Genomic DNA, 27,235 nt, shown 5'->3' on the forward strand with positions numbered 1-27,235 from the left:
GGGGGCATCAAGACTCTTTCCACGTCCAGTGATACCGGCCCAGGTCAAGTTGGCCAACACAAAACAAAACAAAAAAGGGAATCAACTGTGTCATATACAAAAAAGCCTAACACCGGGGCTAACTTTGAGTGCAGCTGGATCCCAGACACGGTGCTCAAGGCTTTTCCCCCTACCCCCTCTCAGGGGCAGAAAGGGGCCTTCCCAGCCTCCCCTTGGTGACCAAATGGCCACCAGCAGCTCAGGCCTGCATCTGCTCAACCTCCATTCCTGCTGGAAAGAGAGCATCGGGAGAACAGGCTGAACACCCTGCCCCCACTGAAACCTCCACTAAAATACACTTTTGTTAAACACACACACACATACACACACACACACACACACACACACACAGGGAGGATAGGGGTAGCAACAACAGCAAGAAACTTTAGGAGGCTGGAAAGCAGGTGGATGAGTAACCAATGACAGAGCAGACCTGAGAAGTCAAAGCCCAGTGGACTAAGGGGGTTGGTTCCGGCGAGGAGTCAGGCCCATGGCTTCTTTTCCAGACTCCTGTTAGAGTTCCTCCCCCCAAGCAGCCCACCATGATTTCCCCACCAGGAGCTACTCCGCAAGCCCTGCCCTCTCCCTCAGAATATCCAGTCAGCTTCTTAGTCTCTATGTGACAGCCGAAGATTCCCGGACACCTGAGGAATACTACCAACAGGGAACATGTTGACCGAGACAAATGAGGGGGGAAGGCAAATTGGGGCAAACAAAAGCAATGAAGGAAGAAGAAAATTTCTAATAAAACGAAGTCACTAAAAAATAAGATTACTAATATCCTCAGGGAAGTAAGAGAGGATTTTACATCTGTGAGAAAAGAACAGAGTGTCATATATTTGAAAAGGAACATTCAAAGGAAAAATACATCATAGAAATTCAAAACATGTCAATAGAAATAAACAATAGAAGGTTCGGAATACAAAACTGAAAAGCTTTCAGAGAGTAGAATGATATGTTTTTTTTTTAATGGAAAATAGGAAAGAGGGGCACCTGCGTGGCTCAGTCAGTTGAACGTCCGACTTCAGGTCAGGTCATGATCTTGTGGTTCGTGGGTCCGAGCCCCATGTTGGGCTGTGTTCTGACAGCTGGGAGCCTAGATCCTGCTTCAGATTCTGTGTCTCACTCTCTCTCTCTGCCCCTCCCCCACTTGCACTCTCTCTCTCTCTCTCTCTCTCTCAAAAATAAATAGACATTAAAAAAATTTTTTTTAATAGAAAGGGTAAAAAATTGGAGGACAAGTCCAAGAGGTCCAACATGAATACTAAGAGTCCCAAACAAAAAAAAAGAAAGTCTTCTGTGAAATTACTTAATAAAATATTCCAGCACTGAAAGGCCTGAGTCCATCTGGAAAGTGCTCCACACAAGGGATGGAAATGACCCATACCAAGATGCATCATTGTAAAATTTCAGGACACTTAGGGCTGGGATGAACAACTGTCTTGATTTGCCTAGGACTGAGTGGTTTATTAGGAAATGGGACTTTCAACGCTAAAGCCAGGATGGTCCTGGGAAAGCCAGAATGACTGGTCATCCTACTGAGAACCAAAAAAAAAAAAAAAAAAAAAAAAAAAAAAAAAAATTCTACAAAGCTCAGAGAGGTAAGCCACAAGACAATGTCTTCAAAATTCCGAAGAAATATGATTTCTGATTTAGAATTCTATACCCTGCTGAGCTTTCAAACATACTAGAAGTATGATGGTAAAGTAAGAACATTCCCAGGCATGTAAGGTCTCAAAATTTTGTTCCTAAGTATCTATTCGCAAGAAGCTACTGGAGGACGTGCTCCATCAAAATGAAAATAAGCCAAGAAAAATGAGAAGACAAGATACAGGAAGCAGGAGACCCAGTAAAAGAAGTGAGGAGGGAATTCCTCAAAGGACGACGGAGTGATCCCAGATCAGCAGCTCTGCTCCAGATGTGGGGGCAGCTGAGCCGTTCTGGCTCTGACACAAGAGACAGACAGACGGTCATCACTAAGATCCCCCTTCCCCTGACACTTCCATCGGGCCATGCCCTTAACCCAAGGACAGATCACCCATGAGAGGTTGGCCCAGATTTTCATCAGGACTTGGCTTGCCTTGACCATGTGCTGCTGAGGATTTCTCCCCTCGTGCTCTGCTGAGGACACATGTATCACTCCCAAAAGTTCTTGGCTTTCCCCGAGAGCCAGAGGGCCATGGCAGGCTCAGAAGTGGAAAATACAAGGCAGCCCATTCCCTCTGGCCATACTTCTGTCGGTTGCCCGGTGCACACCTCAGCCTTGCCAGGCGCCCGGCTGTGGAGAGCCCTGTGTTTCCCCAGACTCCCTTGTGACCTTGCTTGCCACTTCCCCAGAAGGGGCCTTGTCAGCTTCCAGCGAAGGGGAAGTCAGCCCACGACCCAGAGAGTGCTCTCCTCACCCTCTCCTGGAGCCTCTGTCCAGTGTGCTTACCCTCTGTTTTTAAGAATAGGTGGTATATTGTCTGGAATGGATACACAGGTAGAACTATAAAGAAAAGCAAGGAAACAATTAGCATGAAAGGATGGTCATCAGCTAGAGTTGAGGGTTAGGAGGTCAGCTTGTTTGCAGAAGGTGAATAAGGGGTTTTAAGGTACTGATAATCCTTTTTATATCAGCCTGGATATCAGTTCACAGATGTTCATTTAGTTTTAATAATTAAAAAATTGTTATAATTTAAATTGTAGATGTATTTATAAACTCTTTTGTGTTTAATTTTTGTATAAGTATAAGAGAGGAAGGGCACCTGGGTGACTCAGGCTGTTAAGTGTCTGGCTCTTGACTTTGACTCAGGTCATGGTTTCATGGTTTGTGAATTCAAGCCCCACATGGGGCTCTGTGCTGAGAGTGCAGAGCCTGCTTGGGATTCTCTCTGTCCCTCTCTCTCTGCCCCTCCCCCACTCACACGCATGTGCGTGAGCTCACACACACACACACACACACACGCGCGCACACACTTTCTCTCTCTCAAAATAAATAAATAAACTTTAAGAAATAATAATAAGGTGCCCGGGTGGCTCAGTCAGTTAAGTATCTGACTTCAGCTCAGGTCAAAATCTCATGGTTTGTGGTTTCAAACCCCACGTCCAGCTCTGAGCTGTCAGCAGAGAGCCTGGAGCCTGCTTCGGATTCTGTGTCGCCATTGTTCTCTGCCCCTCCCCTACTCATGCTCTGTCTCTTTCTCTCTCTTTCAAAAATGAATAAACATTAAATTTTTTTAATAAAATAATAAAAGTATAGAGAGGAAAAAATATCGAGGGAACATCTCTGGGTTGATCTCCAAACAAGGCCCAGGATTTATTCTGATTAGATAACCCAGGTCCCTGATCAGGGATGGGAGAAGGGGATGCTGAACTCTCACTGGCCAGGCTTCAGTTAACCCCTCACCCCACCCTAACCAGGATTCCATCCAGTGGTGAGAAATTGTCCTGGGAAGTAAGGAAGCATGACCATTGGGAATCCAAAACAAAACCCCTTCTCTGTGTTCAGGGGAGCAACCGGGCAGTATATTTTGATCCCCTTGAAAGGACTACCATTCTTCAGCCCAGTGGCTCTCCTTATAGAAGTGTGTCCTCAGGAAATAATTGAGGATGGAGACCAAGAGTGAGGGACCCTATGGATTATGGAGCAACAAAGGGGCCGACTGTTCCCTCTTTGAAGAGCTCTATTTTCAGTTACCAGCCTATGGTGGGTCTTGGTGCTATCAACCTGCATGTGGCAGACTGGCTGCAAGTTGGACCCTGAGCTTGCAGACACAGGAGCTTCCTGAGATGTGGAAGCAGCAGGTTCTGTCAGCAGGAGCTGAGAGCCATATGGCGCATAAAAAATAACTGAAGCCAGTCCTTCCCTCACAGCCAGGTCTATTGGGTGGCCTCCTGAAGGCAAAGCCAGGTGCATTCCCAGCTGAGGCAAGCAGAACCCCTGGGCTCATGCCTGGGGGAGGCCCTCATACCTCCACGGCATCCTTTCAGACACCAGGGAACAGGGAGGAGCCCTTTATGGGGCCCAAATTGGAATGAGATGAGTGCCTCAGCCCCAGGCTTTGTTGGGGAGGGAGAAGTGGAGGACCACAGCATTTTGTGGACACTGGACAAGATACTGCCACTGCTCGGAGCAGCAGGCATGAGTTGACATGGTCCAGGGCCCTACCCAGGGTGGACTCTTTTCTCCCCTAAGGTTCCTATGAGAGTCAGGAAGAACTTGGCTATCGACTGAGGTCTCTTCTTCAGCTGAGTCCATTAGGGGCTGCTCAGTGGGCTCCCTGCTTCCTGGAAGCCAGGCCACATTGGGGTTCTCAACATTCAGGTTGCCCTCCCCAAGCTCCCCGCCCCTGAGCCCCACTCCTTTGCTGAATCTCTAGACCACATCTATCTTCTGCTCAGGTTGTACCAGTTTCCCCTCCCAGGGACAGGGCCAAGAGCTGGGCCGAGAGTCAGGAGCCCAGGGGCCTGAGGTACTAGTCACTGAGCTGGTAACCCTGCCCATCCTGTTTTACCTTTTAGGGTCCAGATTTTCTCATCTATAAAGTAGGTAATCATTCCCATGTGTTGTTTTAAGGATTAGGTGACATATGAGAACAAAAGACACATAAAGCATGACACATGTTTTCTCTGAACTGAAACCTGGGACATAGAAACTGTCCAGGTCAGGTGGAGCAGGCACTTTGCCCAAGACCTTTGAAAAAGACTCCAAGTTCAGTACCCCCACCACCACCACCCAACCAAGGACACAGGGACTGTCCCTGTTCCTGCAGAAGTAGTCCAAGCAAAGATGCCCATCTGACTCTTTTAATAATGCCCTGGTCTGGCTGGAGCTCCAGATACGCTATCTGGGGAGCAAGTCTGGTGTGGACCCTATGAGGAAACCTGTAATTCAGGCCTCTTCTTGGAGATTCTGCAGGCCCTGCACAAATAGAAGTAAAACTGAACAATGCTGAAACATGGACTCTGCAGAGGTATAGCTTGACAGGAGAAGGCACTCTTTCTCATGTCAAGGGAAGGAAGAGAGATGGGGCTCTCGGGACACACACAGTGCCAGGAGCTGTGTGCCTCAGCTCCTCCCAAAAACCTGCAGGGGGACTAGGAACATCATCCTAAAAGGGCTCTGAGCTCTATCCCATGGCACACCCGGCCCTGACAGTAAGATAGAAAAGTATAGGATGCTTATTCTCACCAGCACTATTCTCTTTGTTTCTCCTGAAAACTTCTGTCCAATGTGTTATGATAAGAAAAGTGTGTGAGGTTTAACCACCAGAAAGGAAAAGATTAAATTACCATGAATTGTAGACATAACTGCCTTCTGGAAAAACAAGACTGTTAGAACTAATGAGATATAAAACCCACATGTAAAATCCAATACCAATATGCAGTTAAAGATATAATGGGAAGAGGAGGGTATCAGGAAAGACAGTGGAGCAGGAAGCACCAAGACTTTTCAGCCAGACAGCTGAACTGGCAGAATCCATCTGGTGTAACTATCTTAGAACTCTGGAGCCTGTTCAAAGACCTGCAGCTTCCATCAGAATGCTTGGAAATGTTCAGTTAATTTTGGTCAATTTAAGACCATAACACAGTAGCAGCTACCCATCTTCCACCCACCTCACCCCACCCAGCCTCATGACAGGCAGCCATACACAGGTTCCTGGAATAGTTTACCCACAGCTTGTGGGAGCCAAGGTGGACAATAAGGGCCTTGTCTGCAAATTCTGGAGGATCTGATGCTTATTGCTGTTTCTGATCACAAAAGTGCAGATACAGAGGCAGGCCACCATTGCTTCAATCTGTACTGGCTGAAGAGGCTTCCAGGGGACTTCAAGGGCCTATTGTTTTCCCCCTTCATTTCTTCCCTTTTCTCCTTTTAGAAGCTGGGCTTTTAAGGATTTGGCTATTTAGAAGCAACCACATATACAAGGGAATTTAGAAAGTTACTGCACATGCAGAGAAAGGCATAGGCTCAGAAAAGACCCAAAAGGACCTTAAATGTATATCCCAGCCCAGAGGCACCCTACAACAATTTTTAAAAAAGAAATAGATAAAACCCTGCAGAAATCTCACCTCCAGAGTTACCACATTATAAGACTCAAACATCCCATTTCAACAACAACAACAAATCACAATACCTACAAATAAACAGGAAGGTATAGACAATTAAAGGGAGGAAATTAATCAAAGAAGCCATCCCTGGGGCACCTGGGTGGCTCAGTAGGTTAAGTGCCTGACTCTTGATTTCGGTCCAGGTCATAATCTCACAGTTTGTGGATTTGAGCCCCATGTCAGGCTCCACACTAACAGTGTGGAGCCTGCTTGGGATTTTCTCTCCCTCTCTCTCTACCCCTCCCTTGCTTGTTCTAAATAAATAAATAAACAAAAAACAATTGAAAAAAAGGTGGATAGCCAAGAAAACTATGTATGAATAAAATAGAAATGTCAATAAAGAGAGAACATAAAAAGAAACCAAAAAGAAATCTTGAAAAAGAACAATGCAATACCTAAAATTAGAAATTCACTACAAGTGTGTAAAAAGCAGATTTGAGCAGACAGAAAAATCAGTGAACTTGAAGATAGGACAATTGAAATTATTGATTCTGAGGAATAGGGGGGAAAAGATTAAAGAAAAATGAACAGAATCTAACAGGTCTGGGGGACACCATTAAGTAAACCGCAATGCATGTTGCTAGAGTCCCAGAAAGAGAAAAGAGAGAAAGGGAAAGAGATTATTTGAAGAACTAGTGGCCAAAAACTTCCCAAATTTGATGAAAGACATAAATATAAACATACAAGAAACATAATGAACTCCAAGTAGGGTAAATACAAAGAGACCCACACTGAAACATATTATCAAACTGTCTAAAGACAGAATATTGAAAGCAGCAAGAGAAAAGTGATTTGTCCCATACAAGGAATCCTCAATAAGATTATCTGAAGATTTCTCATCAGAAACCTTGGAGGCCAGAAGGCAGTGGGTTGATCTATTCAGAGTGTTGAAAGTAAAACAATTATCAACTATCAATTATATGTAGCAAAACTCTATGTCAAAAATGAGGGAGACATTAAGACATTCACAGATAAATAAAAGCTGAGGGAGTGCATTACCACTATACCTGCTCTACAGTAAATACCACAGGGAATCTTTAGGTTGAATGAAAGGACACTAATTAGTAACTTGAAGCCACATAAACATCTCTGGTAAAGATATATACATGGGCAATTATAAAATCCTGTATTATGATAACTTTGTTACTCCACTTTTTGTTTTCTATATGATATTGTAGACTAATGCATCCTTTTATTTAAAAAATAATTATTGGGGCACCTGGGTGGCGCAGTCGGTTGAGCGTCCGACTTCAGCCAGGTCACGATCTCGCGGTCCGTGAGTTCGAGCCCCGAGTCAGGCTCTGGGCTGATAGCTCAGAGCCTGGAGCCTGTTTCCGATTCTGTGTCTCCCTCTCTCTCTGCCCCTCCCCCGTTCATGCTCTGTCTCTCTCTGTCCCAAAAATAAATAAACGTTGAAAAAAAAAATTTTTTAATAAAAAATAATTATTGGTCTGTGTCTCCCTCTCTCTCTGCCCCTCCCCCACTCACACTCTGTCTTTGTCTCTCAAAAATGAATAAATGTTAAACAAAATTTTTTGAGTGAAACAAGGAATGTCTGTTGTATTTTTTTTAATATAGTTTATTGTCAAATTGGCTAACATACAAAAATTTTTAATTAAAATAAAGGGGGGCACCTGAGTGGCTCAGTTGGTTAAGTGTCCAACTTTGGCTCAGATCATGATCTCATGATTAGTGGGTTCAAGCCCCATGTCAGCTTCTTTGCTGGAAGCTCAGAGCCTGGAGCCTGCTTTGGATTCTGTGTCTCCCTCTCTCTCTGCCCCTCCCCTACTCACACTCTGTCTCTGTCTCTCAAAAATGAATAAATGTTAAAAACTTTTTTAAAATAATTAAAAGTGTGCTTGGGTGGCTCAGTCAGTGAAGTGTCCAGCTCTTGCTCAAGTCATGATCTCATGGTTGTAAGATTAAGTCCCACATCAGGCTCTGCACTGGGTGCTTAAGATTCTCTCTCTCCCTCTCTCTTTCTGCCCCACCCCTGCTTGTGCTCTCTGTCTCTCAAAACTGAGTAAAAGTTTTAAAAAAAATTTTTTTAAGTTGGGAAACGAGGGGCACCTGGGTGGCTCTGTCGGTTGAGTGTCCTGCTCAGGTCATGATCCCAGGGTCATGGGATCATCCCCTTCTCACGCTCACTCCCTCTTAAAAAAAAAAAAAGAAAAAAGAAAAAAACAAACAGGAAATGAAAGAAAGATTATCCTCTGGGTCTGGGCCTTCCTTATAATCCCACCTGGTCCAACACTTGTCCCTGCAGACATTTCCCCCTGTCTCCCATAAAGGAGTTAGGTTTAGGCCACACAGTCCCAAAATGTCCAGCACTAGATCCTGGCCACCAGTGGGCTCCGGGTCTGAACCGCGTGCAACACAAGAAGGAAGGATGCCCACCTGCAGGGTGGGTCTCCAGGGAGGCCTTCCCCCCCTCTGCAGATGCCATGCAGACTGGCTGCCTCATAACTGTCAGGAGTGCCCCAGGACCTCCAGATACTGGGCTTGGAGACCTGAATGTGAAGAGACGGATGCATCTGACAGGTGTGGGCTGGGCAGCCGGAGTAGGGGATGTGAGCAGGGACATGGAGGCAGAAGTGCATGCCTAGTTGGGGGAAGCTGTGACTCAGAAGCCTGCCTTCAGGGGTTAGGCCTCTTTGGGTCAGGTTCCCTTCAGGTGCATTTTTCAGTATGGCAGCGTCTGATTGGCCCAGCCTGTTATGGTGCCCACCCTTTGGCCCGCTGAAGGCATAGCCTTCCTGACAGTCTCACCAGGATGTTCAGTGTTCATTAGAGAGTGTGGTGGTTATTTCCCCAAGCAAAACCCTGGTGTTCTGGCCAGAAGGGAAAGGAAATGGATGCTGAGAAGGCAGACTCAACAGATGGAGGCACCAGGAGGGTGGACTTGGGTCTGGAACTAGGGTCTGGGGTGGGAAAGAGACACAGCACCTGAGGCTGGCACCCACAGGCCAAACACAATGTTTGGAAGGGCTGGCCTGTCCCAGGAGGGGCCGCGGTGATCCCTCTGCCAGCCAAGTCCCTTGGAGGCTGTGGTTTGGGGATGCCAACATCAGTGCCCATGTGGGCTGGTGGACAGAACAGGGCCCAGGACCCAGACACACCTGTGCTCAAGTCTCAGCTCTGCTGGGTACTTAGCTTGTGAGCTGGGCACTGGCCATTCACTCTCTGAGCCTTACTTTCCTCATCTGTAAGATGGGAAGGCTAGGGGATGAGATGAGGGGGCAGGCAGGGAGAAGTGGCCCCATCATCCTTCCTGGGCCAGGACCCCAGACATCTCCCCTGCTCCTCCCTCCCCACTGACTACCACCTGAATCCCTTCCACATGTATGTTAGCCACATCCCCTTTGCAGTATTTAATCTCAGGCTTCACTGCTTCTCACCTGCATTACTGAGTCACTTGAACACCACACATCTTGACCAAGCACCCACTATGAATGTGCCAGGTGGGGGGGCTGACCCTAGGAGTTCAGCAGTGAGCAACCCAGTCCCCTCCTAGAGGAATCGCAGCACAGGGAGAGTCACGTGGTGCTGGGAGGCCACCAGGCAGGCAGGTCTGGTGTGTGCCAAGGCCTGGTGAGTCGCTCATCCCGGAGTGCAGGGGTCCTCCCCTGGGCAGGTCAGAGAGTGCAAAGCGTGGCTTGGCCACTCTCGGTTGTAAGTCAGAGCCAGGCATCTGTGCCCCCTCAGTGACATCATCACAGGGTGGACATGCCCCTGACCCCAGCACCCCTTGCAGCCCTGGGATTGGTTCAGGTGTTCCTGGGGCCTGTCATCCTTGAGGCTTTGTTTGATGACTGGGCTGGAATAAAGGACACTAAAACAATAACAGTGGTGGGGGTGGGGGGATGCATATCAGTGACACCTTTTGCAGTGCCCCATTGTAGTCTTATCCACTCCAATATGTTTTGTATCGTGCTATGTGTGCAGTGGTCTCTCCTTTTTTTATATAAATTTTTAATGTAACTTGCTTGTTTTGAGAGGTGGAGGAGGGACAGAGAAAGAGGGAGAGAATCCCAAGCAGGCTCCACGGCGCTCAATCTCAGGAACTTTGAGATCATGACCTCAGCGGAAACCAAGAGTCAGACACTCAACCAACTGAGCCACCCAGGCGCCCCTCTCCTTCTATACCATGACCGCTTCTGTGTTGCCACCAAGTCTTCATTACCCCATTATCAGTGACAACAGACACCGCACTAAAAGGTGCATGCTAATGTTCTTGTCCCATCTCCTTTCGTTCATCATCTATGGTGCTCTGGATTTAATCCCCTGCTTATAGTTCATGCCAAAGCAGACCCCTCTCCCCAGCTTTTCCCCTTCAGATGATTTTCTTGGGATGCGTTTCCAAGCATTTGACTGAGGTGAAAGGCGCTATCAAACTTCAGGCTGTTGGCACATGGAGCCAGATCTTGTACGATTCAAAGGGGCCGTGACACAGTACACCCCCCCCCCCAGCTGTATTTAATGGGATTCTCCAGCATACCTGATAGCACCGGCTGTTTAATGCAGTCTTGTGCATTAATGGGTATAAAGCAGAAGCCTACTGGAGCCATATCATGCACGTGTCTCTTCACACACACACAGAGCCCCAGGCCCCCAGCAGGGCAGAAGGAGAGAATCGAAACCTCTCTTTAGAGGTCACAGGCAGAGCAGCCTGCCAGTCTGCCCAGTGTCCCCAGCCATGGTGAGCCCCTCAGGCTCAGACCCTGTCTATGCCCAGACCCCCAGCCCCCTGCACATACACCATGCAGGCTGTGTTCACAGAAACACAGATTGGAAGACTTACTGGTGATCTCAAGGATTTTTCAAGGGAAATTGTGACAATAAACAATTTTCCCATCATCACTGGCTTTAAAAAAAAAAAAATTTTTGGTAGAGGCGTGTGGGTGGCTCAGTTCAACTTCAGCTCAAGTCATGATCTCATGGTTTGTGGGTTTGAGCCCCACATCGGGCTCTGTGATGACAGCTCAGAGCCTGGACCCTGCTTAGGATTCTGTCTTTCTCTCTCTCTCTGCCCCTCTCCCACTCATACTCTCTCTCTCTCTCTCTCAAAAATACATATTAAAAAATTTTTAATTGTGGTAAAATACACATAACATAAAATCTACCATATTAGCCATTTTTAAGGGCACAGTCCAATGCTATTAAATACATTCATGTTGTTGTGCAGCCATCCCTGCCATCTATCCTCGTAACTCTTTACATCTTGCAAAACTGAAATTCTGTCCCCATTAAACACTAACTCCCCATTTCCCCCTCCCTCCAGCCCCTGGCAACCACATTGCTTCCCCTTTCTGTCTCTATGAATGTGACTACTCTAGTACCTTGAATAAGTGGAATCACACAGTATTTGTCCTTTGGTGGCTGGCCTTTTTCACTTAGCATAATGTCCTCAAGCGTCATTCATGTTGTAGCACATGTCAGAATGTCCTTCCTTTTTAAGGCTGAATAATATTCCATTGTAAGGATAGCCCACATTTTGTTCACTCATTCATCATCAGTGGACACTTGAGTTGCTGTATTATTGGCTTTTTAAAAAAAAATTTTTTTTGAGAGAGAGAAACCAGGGAAGGGGCAGAGAGGGGAGAGAGAGAGAATCCCAAGCAGGCTCCACACTGTCAGTGCAGAGCCCGATGCAGGGCTCGAACTCACAAACAGTGAGATCATGACCTAAGCCAAAGTCAGACGCTTAACTGACTGCACCACCCAGGTGCCCCTGCAACATTGGCTTTTAAAAATTATCCCTGGGGGAGCCTGGGTGGCACAGTCAGTTAAACATCCAACTCTTGATTTCAGCTCAGGTCAGGATCTCATGGTTTTGGGTTCAAGCTCTATGTCTGGCTCTGCCTGTTTGGGATTCTCCCCTCCCTTGTGCTCACGCATTCTTTCTCTCTCTCTCAAGATAAATAAATAAACTTAAAAAAAATTATCCCTAGACATCTAAAGCATGGAAAACCATGAGGTGGTTAAAAAAAAAAAAAAAAGAACAAACACCCTCTATGCTGCCAAGGAAAGATCTTCAAAATACATTGTTAGTAAAAAAGAGCACAGGAGAATGTGTACAATATTCTAATAAAGACAGAAAAGGTGCCATATATATATATATATATATATATATATATATATTTCTTCATCCTTGCATAAAGAAGCTCTCCTACAAGCAGTTGCTTATGGAACTGGGGCGTTGGGTGGGGGGGCTCTGTCTTCACATGGCTGTGTTTTTGCACATGGGCGTGGGATGCCCCCAGCACCCAGTACTTTCCCTGATCCCCTACTAGGTCACTCAACCCCTATCTCTCCAGGAACAACAGCCTGGCTCCTGCCACCCAAGCACACACTCCCATGACCACAGCGTGTTGCCCCCCAGCTTGCCTAAGCTTTTGCACACGCTGATCCCCTTGGCCTGGCAAGTCTCCAGACAGACTGCCTCCTGCCCTCAGTCCTCAGCACAGACAGCACCACCTGCCCCCAGCCCTTCTCTGGAGCCCCTGCTGGAGGAAGGAGGAGGCTGGCTTGTGCCCCCAGGGCCCCCACAGCCCTGTGCTCCCCAGCACACCTGCAGGAAGGGGCAGAAAGATTGGTGGGGCACCACCATTCCCCTCTCCCCTCACCTGGGCACACCCTGCAGAGCACATGCCTCCGTGGGACACTCTCTCTGCACACATTGGTCTGCTCGTGGTCTACTTCCCACCGCCAGTTCTGAGAGATCCCACTGAGTCCACGGCACCTAGAATGGTGCAGAGGGAGCCAGAGACTGCAGCAGCAGGAACACAAGCCCATCCACTGAGCCCCAGGCCTGGGCCCAGCCGAGGTCACAATGGGTAGCTGGAGGTCGGAGGGGTGATGCCAGCAGCCTGTCCACTGGGCATCCCTGTGGACCACGATGTTTCTGGCCTCCAGCTCCACTCCAGCCTCCAGTGTGAGCCTGTTGCTCCAAAGCAGAGCTGAGTCTGAGCCCACCCACCTCCCCACGTGCCCAGCATCCCGCATCCAGCCCCCAGTGGCAGTCCAGGCCTGGAGGTGATCTGGGGGCTTCCCAGCTCACCTCTTGAAGTGGTGGCATCCTGGCCTCCCCAGAAGGGATTCTCCCACCCTGCCCTGCAGAGAGGTTTCTAGAATCACCTCCACCCAAGATAGTGGCTCATCTTTGAGAAAATTGGACTGGGATCCCTGGAGAGAGAAGGTGCCAGGTATCCAGCAGGAGAGACCACGCTTTGCCGGCCTGGCATGAGTTCTGTCTTACGGAATTAGGCTCAGACACCAGGCCCTGGGTGTGGGGCAGAGCTGGCCCTCATCCCAGAGCTGACAGCCACCCCCCCAGTAAGCTCAGCAGCCTCCCGTGTGCCCACATGCACACCTGTGGCCTCCCCCACAGGTTGGCAAGAGGTGGTTTTGTGACATTTCACAGTTGCATCAGCTGAAAATTGAACACTTACAGCTTTGCCAGGGAGGTGAAAATAAAGTTGCCGCTGTGCTCAGGGCCAGGACTGTGCCGGCAGACATCCACGCTGGTTCCCACACTGCCAACCCCCACCCCATGCTGTGACCCAGTCCCTGTACACCCTCAGGACAGCCCTCCTCAGGGCTCCCTCCAACCCCCAACCTCAGCTCTGACTCTGCACACCCCTGTCTCTACGTTCAGAGCCAGGTCACCCAAGGGGTCAGAAAAGACAGAAATAGGCCTGGGTTCCAGTCTGCCATGGGAAATGCACAGGCAGAGTGAGCAGGGTGATGGGGAGACTCTGTTCCCTGGAAGGTCCCTATAGGAACCCTGCAGGACTCCCTGGTTAAGAATGTGGGGGTGACAGCGACTGGATGACTCAGTCGGTTAAGTGTCTGACTCTTGATTTCAGTTCAGGTCATGATCTCATAGTTCAGGAGATCGAGCCCCAGGTTGGGCTCTGCACTTACAGCTCAGAGTTTGCTTAGGATTCTCTCTCCCTGTCTTTCTGCCCCTCCCCTGCTCGCTCTCTCTCTCTTTCTCTCATTCTCTCTCTCAAAATAAATGAATAAACATTAAAAAAGAGGGGCAGCTGGGTGGCTCAGTTGGTTGAGTGTCCAACTTCAGCTCAGGTCATGACCTAACAGTTCGTGAGTTCGAGCCCCACATTGGGCTCTGTGCTGACAGCTCAGAGCCTGGAGCCTGCCTCAGATTTGGTTTTCCTCCCGGCTGTCTGCCCCTCCCCCCACTCCTGCTCTAGCTCTCTCTCTGTTTAACAGAGAGATAAACATTAAAAAACATTTTTAAAAACATAACATTAAAATAATAAACATTAAAAAAAAAGAAGAAGAAGAAGACTGTAGGGTGACTTCAATGCCCAGCATGGGGGATGGTTAAACAGTCACAGGCTTGGCCAGGACTCACAGACATAAGTGCCCTGAAGGCTTAGTTCAGGAAGACTGGCCTACAGGGATATGCGGAAGAACCTGGGGGAGGAAACCCGGGTCCACAGCACACACACGGATGGGCACCTGCTACAGGCCAGCCCTTGACTAGTGCCAGCTCAGAGCATGTGTGCTGAGCCCCGCCTGGATGAGGTTCGGGTGAAGTCACTATACAAACAGGCCACAGGTGGCCTTTCTCTGCACCAGACACCACCAACCACATCGAAAGCACCCAGCAGCGCTGACAAGGAGAATCTGGTGCTGCCCACCTGAAGTGAGGCCCAGCCTTGGCGGGGGTCACTGTAGGGAAGAAGGGAAGGCTTCACGGACGAGGAAGCATTTTAGCCAGGTGCACAGGGATAAGCGAGTGCACATGGCGGGAGAGCATTTTTGTGGAGGAAACAGCTGGATGTGTCAGTGGGTCTGAATCACACAGAGTCTGGAGCGCCAGGCTACACAGGGCCACCTGAGAGAACCGCACGTTAAACAGGCTCACACAATGGAGGAGTCCACACAGCAGCTTCAAGCACAGCAGGACGCAAGGCCCCACCCAAGGAACTCAGGAATGTGCCCACCTCCCTGGCTCCTTGTGGGGCCAAGATGGCCCGAATGGTGCCATTCTTGCCTGCTCAGGGACTCCAGGGGGAAGAGAGCTTCTGAGTGCCACAGAAGTTCTGGGATTGTACATGAGCTCTCCAGTTTGGATCAGACCCATCCCTGAACTAATCGTCTTTGTGGCCAGGGGCAGGGGCAATATGCTAATTGTCCAAGTCTTATCAAAAGCAACCTTCATTGCTTTGAGGTAGGAGTGGAAGGGGTTAGTCCCTAAATGGCTTGGACCAAGAGTAGAGGGTGGCTGGTTCCTGAGGAGTGCTGTGCTGTGGGGCTAAGGATCCCTGGAAGGCCTCCCAGGAAGTGATCACTGGACTTGGGTGGACATCAAAGTGCCTGTAGGAGTCAGAGCCATGCAGCCAGGAGCCCGGAGGACCAGCAGGCCCCAGCTCAGGCGTGCCTCAACTTCTCCTTGTTATTACAGGCAGGCATGCCCCGGACACTGAGCGCCTCCGACATGGTCACCCCAGGCAGCCTTGGCCCACCCCCCACGGAGCCCACGGATGGCGAGCAGGCCGGACAGCCCCTCCTGGATGGAGCTCCCTCCTCAGCTTCCCTGGACACCCTCATCCAGCACCTGGTGCCCACGACTGACTACTACCCCGAGGTGGGTGGCCCACTCAGTGGGGAGGAGGGGCCTCAGAGTGGGCTTTCTTCCACTAAGCATGGGGAGACAGTAGGGCTGGGGCTGGGCTGGGGCCTGAGGGCACATCCCTGCCATGACTTGGGGAGCACATGCTGCCTTTCTCTTTGTCCCCCCAGAAAGCCTACATCTTCACCTTCCTTCTGAGCTCCCGCCTCTTCATCGAGCCCCGGGAGCTCCTGGCCCGGGTCTGCCACCTGTGCATTGAGCAGCAGCAGCTGGACCAGCCGGTGCTGGACAAGGTGAGGGGCAGGGCAGGGGCCCTCTGAGTATGCAGGCGCTCCCCTGACGTGTCCTCACACATCTGCATCTTGGAGTGGCAGTGAGTCCCCATTCTCCGGAGGAGAAGCCCACAGGGGTTTCTGACTTATCAGAGGACCAGAGACAGAGGGGACAAAGTTGCAACCTTTAACCAGGTACTGTTTTCCAATGCCCTATGGGAGCCCTTGGGCTTACACCAAGTCCAGACCCAGGCCCCCAGAGCCCCGTCAGTAGGACTCTTGCCACGTGGGATGGTTCTGCAGCCTCTGCTGGGCTTCCTGCCCTCCGCACACTCTGTTCCAACCTTCTCTCCTCTGTGGGGTCCGCTGATGGCCTAGCCTTCTTGTGGTTCCCCACATCCGTCCCTGGCCAGATCCTGCGGGCTATGATTATTTATAGGTGTGTCGATCAGGCTCTGCTACTACAGTGATAGAAACCCACTTGCAACTGGCCTAAGACAAAGGAATTTACTGGCTCATGTAACTGCAAAGTCTCAAGTGTCTCTGGCTCCAGGGGCTCAAATGACCCGCATTGAAACCTGGTCTTTCTCCCTCCCACCCTCCGCCCTGTTTTCCTCTGTGCCAGCCTCACCCTTTCCCTGCACAGTGGCACGTGGCCTCTGCCGCCCTAGGCCCACCATCTACTCTTACCAATTTGGGTGGAAAGAGCATGCCGCGTTCTAAATAGTTCCCAAAAAAAGTCTCTATCTCATTGGCTTACCTTAGACGCCATGTCCATGTGTGAGCCAATCACTGTGCATGATGGGTGTGTACTGTGTTCTGATTGGCTAGCACTGATCCGGTCCCATGCCACGAGGCCTGCAGCTAAGTAAGCTGCCACTGAACCCCAAGGACTGGGAATGAGTGAGAGGGGAAACCCCAAAAGCAAACTGAGATGTTATCACCAGAGGAAGGGAGACCGGATGCCCGGCAGGCAAAAATAAGAGAGGACCCTGCCTCAAAGGTGTGTCTGTCCCTGTCCCACGGTGGTCAGCCCCATCCCCATGTCGCATCCCTGTCACCTGACACAGAGAAGGCACGAGGCACACCTCCCTTGGCCACCAGCGCTGCTGCCTCGGTGGTCCAGACCCCGGCAGAGGATGCGCGGTGAGGGGCTGATGCAGCGGCTGATGTGTCCCCGCCTCCAGGCACCCTTCACCTGGCGCAGACGCTCCTTGGCTTGCCTTGCAGGCCCGGGTCCGGAAGTTTGGCCCAAAACTCCTCCAGTTGTTGGCCGAATGGACGGAGACATTCCCGCGGGACTTCCAGGAGGAGTCGACCATCGGGCACCTGAAGGACGTGATGGGCCGCATCGCCCCCTGTGACGAGGTGGGCAGGCCTAGCGCGAGTCCTACACCCCCGTCTGCACCCCTACACCCGGGACCTGAGCCCGTTCCTGTACACTGTAGCTCCTCTAAAATCAGCCCCTTTCTGCCCCATCAGGAAATCAGGCCCTACAGAGCTGGCAGGGAAACCACGCCTCTGGTTCCAGGCGTCTCTTGACCTCGTTCCTGGCCTGTACTCATACATGGCATCAGATGGCAGGCGAGGAAGGACCCTCTCATGGGCTCTTGGGATCAGGCCCTTGGTCAGTGATCCATTAGGCTGACCTGGAGGGCCCTGGTAGTGGCAGAGGAGGAGAGAGCGCCCCCGTGTGGCCAAAACCTCATCCCAGGGTAAATGCTCTAGTGGCTTGGAAGGCAGCCAGTGTACTGGGCATCAGGTGCCTCCGCACCCCACACCCTGCCCTGTTCTCCCAGCCGCATTACTCTGGGGAAGACACTTAAAGGTAAAAGGAGGGCAAAAATCCCCACCTCTAAGCAGAGTACAGAGAAGGGCCCGGCGAAGGGGATGGAGATCTCCTGGTACATTTAGAAGGGGCAGGTTTATCAGAATCTCCAGGATGACTCCGTGGCCAGCACTGATGTTGCTTTACCTAGGAGAGAACATTGGGGAGAATGCACATCACTTGCCCTGGGAGGAGACTGCATGTGGCAAGCTGGTAGCTAGTCATGTGCCTCAAAGTGGGTCTGGACATGGCAGAACCAGGTGCTTGTGAAACAAAGGAAAACTAAATCAGACTGGGCAATAAGAAGCCATAAGGTCCACGACCTAACTGAGGCTCAGAGAGGGAGGCCTTGCCTGTGGGCCACTTCACAGAGCAGACAAACGACTTAGCCATTCTGAGGGCTCAGTGAGATAAGTCATCTCTTCTTCCTCCCTCTCCTCCTTCTCCTTCTCCTCCTTCTCCTCCTCCTCTGCCTCCCCTAAGCCATCTGGGGATCCTGACACTTGGCTTAGGTTGCAGCAGGAAATAGGGTCAGAGAAAGCTCAATGATTGGATGAATCAGGAGGGTGGGCAGAAGCAGGGAGGGAGATGCTGGCTGACTGGCTGGATAGATAGTTGGCTACTTTGGTGAATGGGTGGAGGGGGAAGATAGATGTTTGGGTATTCTGATAGACAGATGGACTTTTGGTGTGAGCAGATGTGGAAAGGTTGATGGGTAGATGGGGGGATGGATAGATGGATGGATGGGAAGGTTGGTGTGTGGGTAGGTGGATGGGTCTATGTGGGTGTGGGTGAGTGGATGGATGGATGAATATGGATAGATGGATGGATGGATAGCTGAATAATGGATGGGTGGATGAATTGGTGGATGGATGGATGGATGAATGGGTGGGTGAATAATGGATGGGTGGATAGATGGATAGATGGATGGATGAATAAGGGTGTATGGTTGGGTGAATGGATGAGTGAATAAGGATGGATGGGTAGATGGGAGGATGGATGGATGGATGGATGGATGGAGTGGATGGATGTATGGATGAGTGGAAGGATGGTTGGGTGGGTGTGTGGATGGTTAGGTGGGTAGAAGTTTGGGTTAGGTGGGTAGGTGGATGAAGGTATGGGTGGGAGGGTGAGTGGGTGAGTGTATGGAGGGATGTAGGAGTGGATGGATAGATGGATGGATGGATGGATGGATGGGTAGTTGGATGAGTGGCAAACATTAGGAAGGACAGAGGAAAGATAGATGAGTGAATTAATGGATCTGTTGGTAGGGGACTATATAAAAAGGGAGATGGGCAATAGCAGATGAGGGGAGAAGAGATGGATGGATGGATGGATGGATGGAGTGGAGGGTATGCAGGGGGATGAGAGCTCCCTCTCCCCAGGAGGCCTTCAGTAGAATGAGATCTAAATCATCGGCGGAACTATCCACCCTTGTCAGGCCTGCCTCTGCCATTGGTGAAGCCACTTCAAAGGCAGACCCTGCCATTCTGGCTACAGTGGTGGGGATGGGTGTAAGTCCTGGACTGGTTCCCTAGGGAAACAGGGCGCAAGTGCCAAGCCCCTGAGAAACTGCCAGGCCTGCCACCAGGGCTGTACTGGGAAATTTTTTCTAACTACCCGTGGGTGAGAATAACTGAGGCCTAGGAATGGCTGTCAAGAGCAGTCATCCACCAGGTGGAGGTGTTTTGAGCAGAAATAATTCATTGCAGATGTTCTCATTCCCTGGCTTGGGATCCAGTTAGGTGTGCTGAGCAGTATGGGCTGGAATGAGGTTTTGTGGCCCCCTCCCCACCCACCCAGGCCCAGGCCAGGGTGCTTTCATGTGTCTTTGAGATCCCCAAGTTGCCCTTACACAGGAGCAGCCCCTCCAAAGCAGATGTCCTCTATGTGCAACCTCCCCTCCCCTAGATGGGGCTGTGGGTTGCTCCCTGCCCCCCAGCAGGGGCAAAGGCTGGGCTCAGAAAGGAGCTGGTGACCACACTGATAAGGCAGGACCAGTAGAACTCTCCGAGCATGAGGTCTGGACCATACCATGTGAGCCCACATAGATCCAGGCTCAGAACCCACATCTGTGTGACCTCGGACAAGTTACTTCACCTCTCTGAGCTTCAGTTTGTTCATCAGCAAAAATATTGTTCCCACTACACAACTTTGCAGCAAAGAATCCCTGAAGTCACTTGTGTTCTTATTTTGGCACTTGGTAAATGTGAGCTGTGATGGGGAACAAATTATTTCCAAAATTCAGGCATATGGGGCTTATTTTTAACTTTTATGGAGTTGCTATTGTGGAACATTTCAAGCATACACAAACACAGAGAATAGTAACTGTGAACACCTGTGTATTTATCACCTAGATTCAACAATGATCAACATTTTGCCAAATCATTTCTTCTATCCCTTCACACACTTCCCCCTCCCTCCAAATTATTTTTTTAATGTTTATTTATTTTTGAGAAAGAGAGCACAAGCAGGGGAGGGGCGGGGGGGGGACAGAGGATCCGAAGCAGGGCCGACAGCAGAGAGCCCGATGTGGGACTCGAACTCATGAACCGTGACATCATGACCAGCTGAAGTCGGATGCTTAACCAACTGAGCCACCCAGGTGCCCTCATCCAAATTATTTTTAAACAAATTATAAACATTATATCTTTGGCTCCAAAAATATTTCAGCATCATCTGATAAAAGATTTCTCACATAGGAATAGGATCAAATGATATAAAATGCCATGCATAAATCCATGAAATGAGCACGAGTGTTTTCACAGCTGTGTGTCTTTGGGCAAGTTACTTAACCTCTCTGAGCCTTAAACTTCTTTCTATAATGAGGAAGCATGGTAAGGACTGTGACATAACAATGGAGCTCAGGGAAGAAGAGGAAACAGCACAGGGCCAGGACCAAGGAGGCATTCCCACTAGTGGACTGTGAAAGGTGACACCTCTCTCTTATGAGCTGCCCCCTCTCCTGAACCCTCATGTCCCTCCCTGTACTGCCCACTGCCTGTCAGTATCTGGGAACAAAAGGCCAGAGAGGAGCTGAAAAGGCTTTTCTCCATGACTGAACATGGAAGTCTTCCCAGCACCTGGCCCTCGCATTGAACCTGCTCAGGGCCACCCTGTGCTAGGGAGAGGACCCTGCCTTAGAGGGGCTTCCGGTGGGTTGGACTCAGCAGTTTTGGCTCAAGGAGGCCAGTGCTGAGGCTGAAGGAGAAGCCAGGGAAGGCCCCAAGGTCATAGCTCCAGTAAAGGAGACAGGACGGGAGGATCTTGGTGCCCTGGCCTCACCCATGGGGCCAGCCACACAGGAAGCTGATACCATGGGCTCTCCGGGGGACTGACCTTGCTTTGCCATTCACACAACTGTCTGCTGGGCTGACCCACTGCCCCTGAAACCTCACCCGCACCCAAGGGCACAGGTAGCAGAAAGCTGACATGGAGAACAAACTGCAGCAGGTGCCACGCTCCTGCCCATGCAAGGTGGGCCAAGCCCGTTGCAAGGCACCCTGGGCTGGCTCGGGTGGGATTTGCAAGAACTCCAAAGAACAGAGGCCCAGGGCTGTCCAGCCAGAGATGAGTTCTTACCATGAAAGTCCAAGAGGCACCTTGGAGAAGCACAGCCTTCACTCTTGGACAACCTCTGCACTTGAAACCCAGCTCTGTGCACACAGCAGGTGGCTCTGTGGAAATGGATGGCATGCAGGAAAGCCACGTGTTCCAAAATGTGGATTCCTGATGGGGACAAGGACGACCTCAACATTCTTAGTGCTAGGTCTCTCTCGGCCTGCTCGGATGCACCTAGGGGATCTCTCAGCCTCTATCCACAAGGGTATAGGAATCAGCGAGGAAATGAAGGGTAAATACCATCCCCATATTCCGAGGGGGTGCAGAAGATTCGGGAAAGAACCAACAGTAAGCTTGAGGCTAACACCACCAGATAAATTCTAAAGGAATGAGCTAACAGGAAAATGATAACCATTTGGAGTGAACCATATTGGTTCAGTACAAACAAGTCTTGCTAAATTACCTGCATGTTTTCAAAAATTTTTTTAACACATTCATTTTTGAGAGACAGAGAGAGACAGAGTGCAAGCAGGGGAGCAGCAGAGAGAGAGAAGGAAACACAGAATCTGAAGCAGGCTCCAGGCTCTGAGCTGTCAGCACAGAGCCCAGCGCAGGGCTTGAACTCATGAACCGCAAGATCATGACCTGAGCAGAGGTCAGACGCATAACTGACAAAGCCACCCAGGCGCCCCTATGTGTGTATTTTTAAAATAGGGTAAGCACGTGGTTCTAGCAAACTAGAACAGATACACTGCATCCTTGACTTCAGGAGGGCTCCGACATCTACATTGGAGAGGCCAACCAATGAGAAGCAGGTGAAGGCCACATTAATCCAATCAGCACGTGTGTGAGTCCCCGTGTCCTTCACGCTGGGGATGAGCAAAGAGTGACACGGTATTATCTTCATGGAGCTGATAGTCCAGAGAGAGGAGATACTCAATCCCCTGATCGAGGCTTGGCCGAGGGTTTGAAGGAAGCCTGGTGCTCTGAGGTCCCAAGGATAAGAGCATGCCAAGAGAGAGAAGGCTGCACAGGCCCTGCCGGGGGCAGGGAAGGGGTCAAGGGACGAAGGAGCTGCATGTGTCTGGAGCACTGAGAAGGCAGGCAGGGGCTGTGTGGAGGCCACCGAGCGTGGTCAGAGCCTGATTTCAGGACCCCCCAGTCCTGCGGGGCTTCTGTCTTTGCAAAGGCATGGAGGTATTTTAAAGAAGGGAGAGGCAGGGGTCAGATGTGCATTTTCGACAGATGGCTCTGGCTGCAGAGTGGAGTCTAGAGAGGCCAGCATGGATGCGGGCGGCCCTCTGAGGTCTCTTAGGACCACAGAGACAGAGCATGGAAATGTCAGAAAGCAAAATCAAGAGGGTTGGTGATAACCAGGAGGGATGTGAGGGAGAGGGTGGCTTGAGGATGGCTCCAGGCCTGCGTGCCTGACGGCAGTGCTCCAGTCACTGAGACAGGGTTGCAGACAGAGGGGACAGCTCTGGACAAGGTGAGGATGACTTCCACTTACATGCATTGGGTCAAGGTGACCCCTGAGCCGTGATCTGATCTGGAGATCAGAGAAGTTGGATGTTGTCCACACACAAACACTAAGTGACACTCTAGACAGCGTATGACTGAGGGGAAGGGGAGGACCAGATGGAGATAGGGAGGACCACTCCCCCCACATACCCCGAAGGATGATGCAGACAAGCCTGCTGACAGCCTGAGGCAGGAGGACCTGGAGGCTGAGGCGATGAGGCCAAGGCAGATGCCGCCTGAGAAAGGGCCCTGGGCTCTCCTGACAGGAGGTCCAGGGAGGCAGTAAGGGCCAGTCCAAAGGCTGACAGGAGTGGGCGACTAGTGGGGTGGTGTGGTGGAGGGGTGAGTGGGGAAGGAGGGAACATGATGACAGTGTGACCGCTTAAATCTGAGTCTGAGTGAGGACAGAGATAGGGGGCCAGTGCAGGTATTGGGGCTCACAGGATGGACCCAACTCCCCATTTTCCCAGCACACAAATAAAGATCTGATAGGCAGCGTGCTGACCACACTTTTGGACCTGACACAGCTAGTCTGCAGGCAACCTCAGTTTATCCACATACTATCCAGCTAACCAGTGGGTCTGCCCACCATGGCTCTGGAAGCAAGGCTTAGCGTTCGGGTTCAGTTAGGGTTGACAGCCTCCCATCCTGGTTCCCATGTCCTGAGGGCTCTGCCCATGACTGCTTGACAGAGAAGCACTTCCATGAGCACCAAGCGGATGCCATCTTGGTCTCCCAGAGCTCTGGGCACCACAACAATGCTGGGCCTCAACCGCCCCACCTGGAGCCCTGTCAGATTCAGTGTTGAGGCCTCTCCGTGCACACTCGGCCCAGCTTGCCAGACGCCCCACCTGCAAGCTGCTGCTGGATTTGTGTGATTCAAAGTAGCATGAAGAAAGCACACTTCTGTCTGAAATAACCTGGCAGCGCTAGGGGCACCTGGGTGGCTCAGTCAGTTAAGGGTCCAAATTTGGCTCAGGTCATGATCTCACGGTTCATGAGTTAGAGCCCCACATCAGACTCTCTGCCATCAGTGCAGACAGCCTGCTTCAGCTTCTATGTCTCCCTCTCTCTCTGCTCCTCCCCTGCCCATGCTTACTGTCTCTCGTTCTCTCTCTCTCTTTCTCTCTCAAAAATAAACATCAAAAAAATTATGAAATTACCTGAAGTACTGATGACTGACCACCCATTATTCTCCCAGCCCTCTAGGCCCTCTGGGCACCCTGCCTGATGGCTCATCATGGCCAGGAGGCCAGGCGTCAGACACTCCCACCCAGGCTCCGTGGCCTGTGGGGGTTAAATCAACCTCTGGGGGGCCATTTGCTGACAAGTTCAGGGGCTCCTTCTGTGGATCACTGAGAAAACCCTTGGGAACAGTGGATGTCAGGCTTAGTAAACACAGCCAGTCTGATGGTGCCTTCCTTGGAAATAGGGGTCTCTGATGGGGGGGAAATAATCAATCTCCCTGTGGATATGGGAGGGGAGGATGGGTGCCCCTCCAGGGTGGGGCCCTGGCCTTTCTTCCCCAATCCAGGGCAGCCCAAAGCAAGAAGGCATCTGTCTGAGCTGAATGGTGAGACACTTTTGTCAGTACAGTCAGTAGTTATTAAAGGCCCACCGTGTGCCCAGAGCCAGGCCTAGCCCTGACAGCACAGAGGTGGCAACACAGGCTTCCCTGAGCCTGCCGAGCTGTCATTCTGGTGGGGCAGTAAACAACCCCGATCACCTCCCGCAGTGGCCCCATAGAGAAGTCACACGCAGCGACCTGGAGAAGTACTGTCGGGGCAGAGATAGGACAGCATGGCTAGTCAGGAAGGCCACTCTGGGTCAGGAGAGAGGAGGGCCCCCAGTGGAGGGGCCCCCATTAAAGCCCAGCAAAAGGCCAGCACCTGCAGCATCTCCCTCCTCTCTCCCTCCCTCTGTCCCCCTGGCAGTGCACACCCCAGCCCAAAGAGGCGGGGCGGCCCTGGACCACGGTCACCCTCCCCGATGTGTGATCTTCCAGCTTCCACAGAAGGGGACAGGCACGGGCACATCAAGCAACAGCTTGTCTCTGCCAGCCTAGAGCCCCAGACGCTGGACATGGGGAGATGGGTGTTCGGGCACGAGCCCCTCTCTTTCCACCTCCTCTCCAGGCGTACCGGAAGACGATGCATCAACTCCTTCAAGCTCTGCACCAGAAGCTGGCAGCTCAGGGCCAGGGCCCGGAAGGCCTGCTGGGGGCCGACAAGCCCATCTCCTACAGGACCAAGCCACCGGCATCCATCCACAGGGAGCTCCTCGGCGTCTGCAGTGACCCCTACACTCTGGCCCAGCAGCTGACCCACGTGGAGCTGGTGAGCAAGCCTGTGCCATCCTCTACCCGCACCCAGAGCCGGGAACAGCTGAGAATCGGCTGTCCCTGATCCCAACCCCCTTCCCCACCCTCCCCCCCACCACCGCCCTGCATTGTGTCAGCATAACCCAGTGCTTGGAGCCTGTCACAGCAGGGCCGGCCAGTGTCTCCAGGATTCCCTAGCTCTGGAACAGTCTCGCCACTCCAGCAGGAGGGCTGGATACGCTCGGCCTGCCTGAGAGTCTGGGCCTGGGGCAGAGGACCCGGGTTCAAATACTGGCTCTGCTACCACCTGCTGTGTGATCTTCCACCAACTAGTGTCTTCCCTACCAGGGCCTAAGTTTCCCCAGCCAGGACTCACAGACACACTGCACCCACCCTAGCTTCCCAGAGGAGTCCATATAGGCCTTCCTGCTTGTGAAGGGGATACCCCAGCCTAGCCTCCAGCATGGTGGAGTCCCTATAGATGCAGAGGGTAAGGGGCCTGCCCCAGAGAGAGAGGGGGAAGTGGGGGGATAGGTTTCTTCTCTTTTAAACCTCCACCATTTATGGCCCCCTTACTGCTTTCTGGCATTAGACTCAACATGTGAGGTGTGCTGTTGTATTTTGTCTTCCCACCACCCTGCCCGGTAGACACTGTTATTCTCCTCTTTGCACAAATGAGGAAACCAAGGTCCAGAGATGTTAAGTGACTTGCCAGAAGTCACACAGTAGAAGGGACAGAGCCGGGATTTAATTCTGACCCAGACCCCATGCTCTTAGCTACCAGGCCTCCCCTGGAGGGAGCTGGTCATTTCAATTACCCAGTTTTGAGCCTAGTTTCCTGGGTATCACACCCCCCATGGGGACATTGCTTCCTGCCCCCCATGAACCATGGCAGCCCCTGGGCATGGGAAAGGCAGGGCGCCTCCTTCAGGTTGGTTTTGAGCTCCGTGACAAATCAGTATAGGGGTTGTGGAGCCCTAGTGAGAAGGACAGGTGTCCAGAGACCTTTTTGGGTGGGCTGAGAGGGAGGGAACCCACAGGAGCACCATGCAAGGCCCCCAGTGGGCACCCTCTCCATACCTTCCCCCCTTTCCCGACTCCTCCTCTCCCTTCTGGTGCAGGAACGCCTACGACACATCGGGCCTGAGGAGTTTGTCCAGGCTTTTGTGAACAAGGATCCTTTGGCCAGCACAAAGGTAGAAGGCCCTTGGACGGCTGTCCCAGCAGCATCCCCCCCACCCACTGGTCCCTCTGGGGAATGTCACGAGTGTCAGCAGGAGCTTCGGAGAGGCCCAGAGTAGAGCAGATGGGCTTGGAGGGGCTGTGTCCACTCCACCTGTGTCCCTCCAGCTTGCCACCCAGCCCAAGGGCCTCGAACCCCGACAGTCCCGGAGTCCTGGGGAAGCCAGCTGGTCACCTACCCAGGGAGGGTGGAGGGGAGGGGCAGAGCCAAGGGCCTGGGTGAGAAGGAAAGTGGAGGGCGCACCAGATGCTCTCCAAGACCCCCATGCTCTCCCTGCGCGTTTCGGTGGGCACTGGTGCCCTCCAGTGGCCACCCGGGGTAGTGCGTGCTAGTGCCCACTGCCCAAGAAAGGTAAACGTGTGCTCTCCCAAGTGGTGCAGTGGCCCCTGGGCCATGTGCTACAGACAGCATCTGCACACCGGATCTCGGGTTTGCCCCTCCTCCTCAGAGCCCAACCAGCAGGGTGCTTGGTGCTTATCAACCGGGTTCAATTCTAATCAGAACTGGAAACACTGTTGTCTTCTCCTCTCTGACCTAATAAAAGAAGAGCAACTAAATATGAATTCCTTTTCACCTCTCAGATAAGCAAAGATTAAACGTTGTGGGTGTGTAGGGAAAGGGACACCCTCACATACGTCTGGTAGGGGGTGAAATTGGCATGATCGCTTTGGGGAGCCACTTGGCAATCACACCAACACTTAACATGTACACCCTTGACCTCAACTTCCCATGCCTCATAACTTATCCTACAGAT

At 51.4% G+C, this 27,235-nt stretch overlaps 1 protein-coding gene across 1 annotated transcript in view; it reads left to right on the forward strand.

Annotated features, from left to right (window-relative positions):
* The window catches only part of RASGEF1C (RasGEF domain family member 1C), an 87,121-nt gene that overhangs the window by 33,502 nt on the left and 26,384 nt on the right, over positions 1–27,235 (forward strand). Inside the window, exons 2-6 of the mRNA XM_047863983.1 lie at positions 15,569–15,751; positions 15,907–16,029; positions 17,239–17,376; positions 25,054–25,254; positions 26,360–26,434. Of these exons, the coding sequence (XP_047719939.1) occupies positions 15,575–15,751; positions 15,907–16,029; positions 17,239–17,376; positions 25,054–25,254; positions 26,360–26,434 (714 nt within the window). The 5' untranslated portion in view covers positions 15,569–15,574. The remainder of the gene's footprint in view (positions 1–15,568; positions 15,752–15,906; positions 16,030–17,238; positions 17,377–25,053; positions 25,255–26,359; positions 26,435–27,235) is intronic.

Source organism: Prionailurus viverrinus, chromosome A1, assembly GCF_022837055.1.
Source record: "Prionailurus viverrinus isolate Anna chromosome A1, UM_Priviv_1.0, whole genome shotgun sequence".
Taxonomy (NCBI): Eukaryota; Metazoa; Chordata; class Mammalia; order Carnivora; family Felidae; genus Prionailurus; species Prionailurus viverrinus.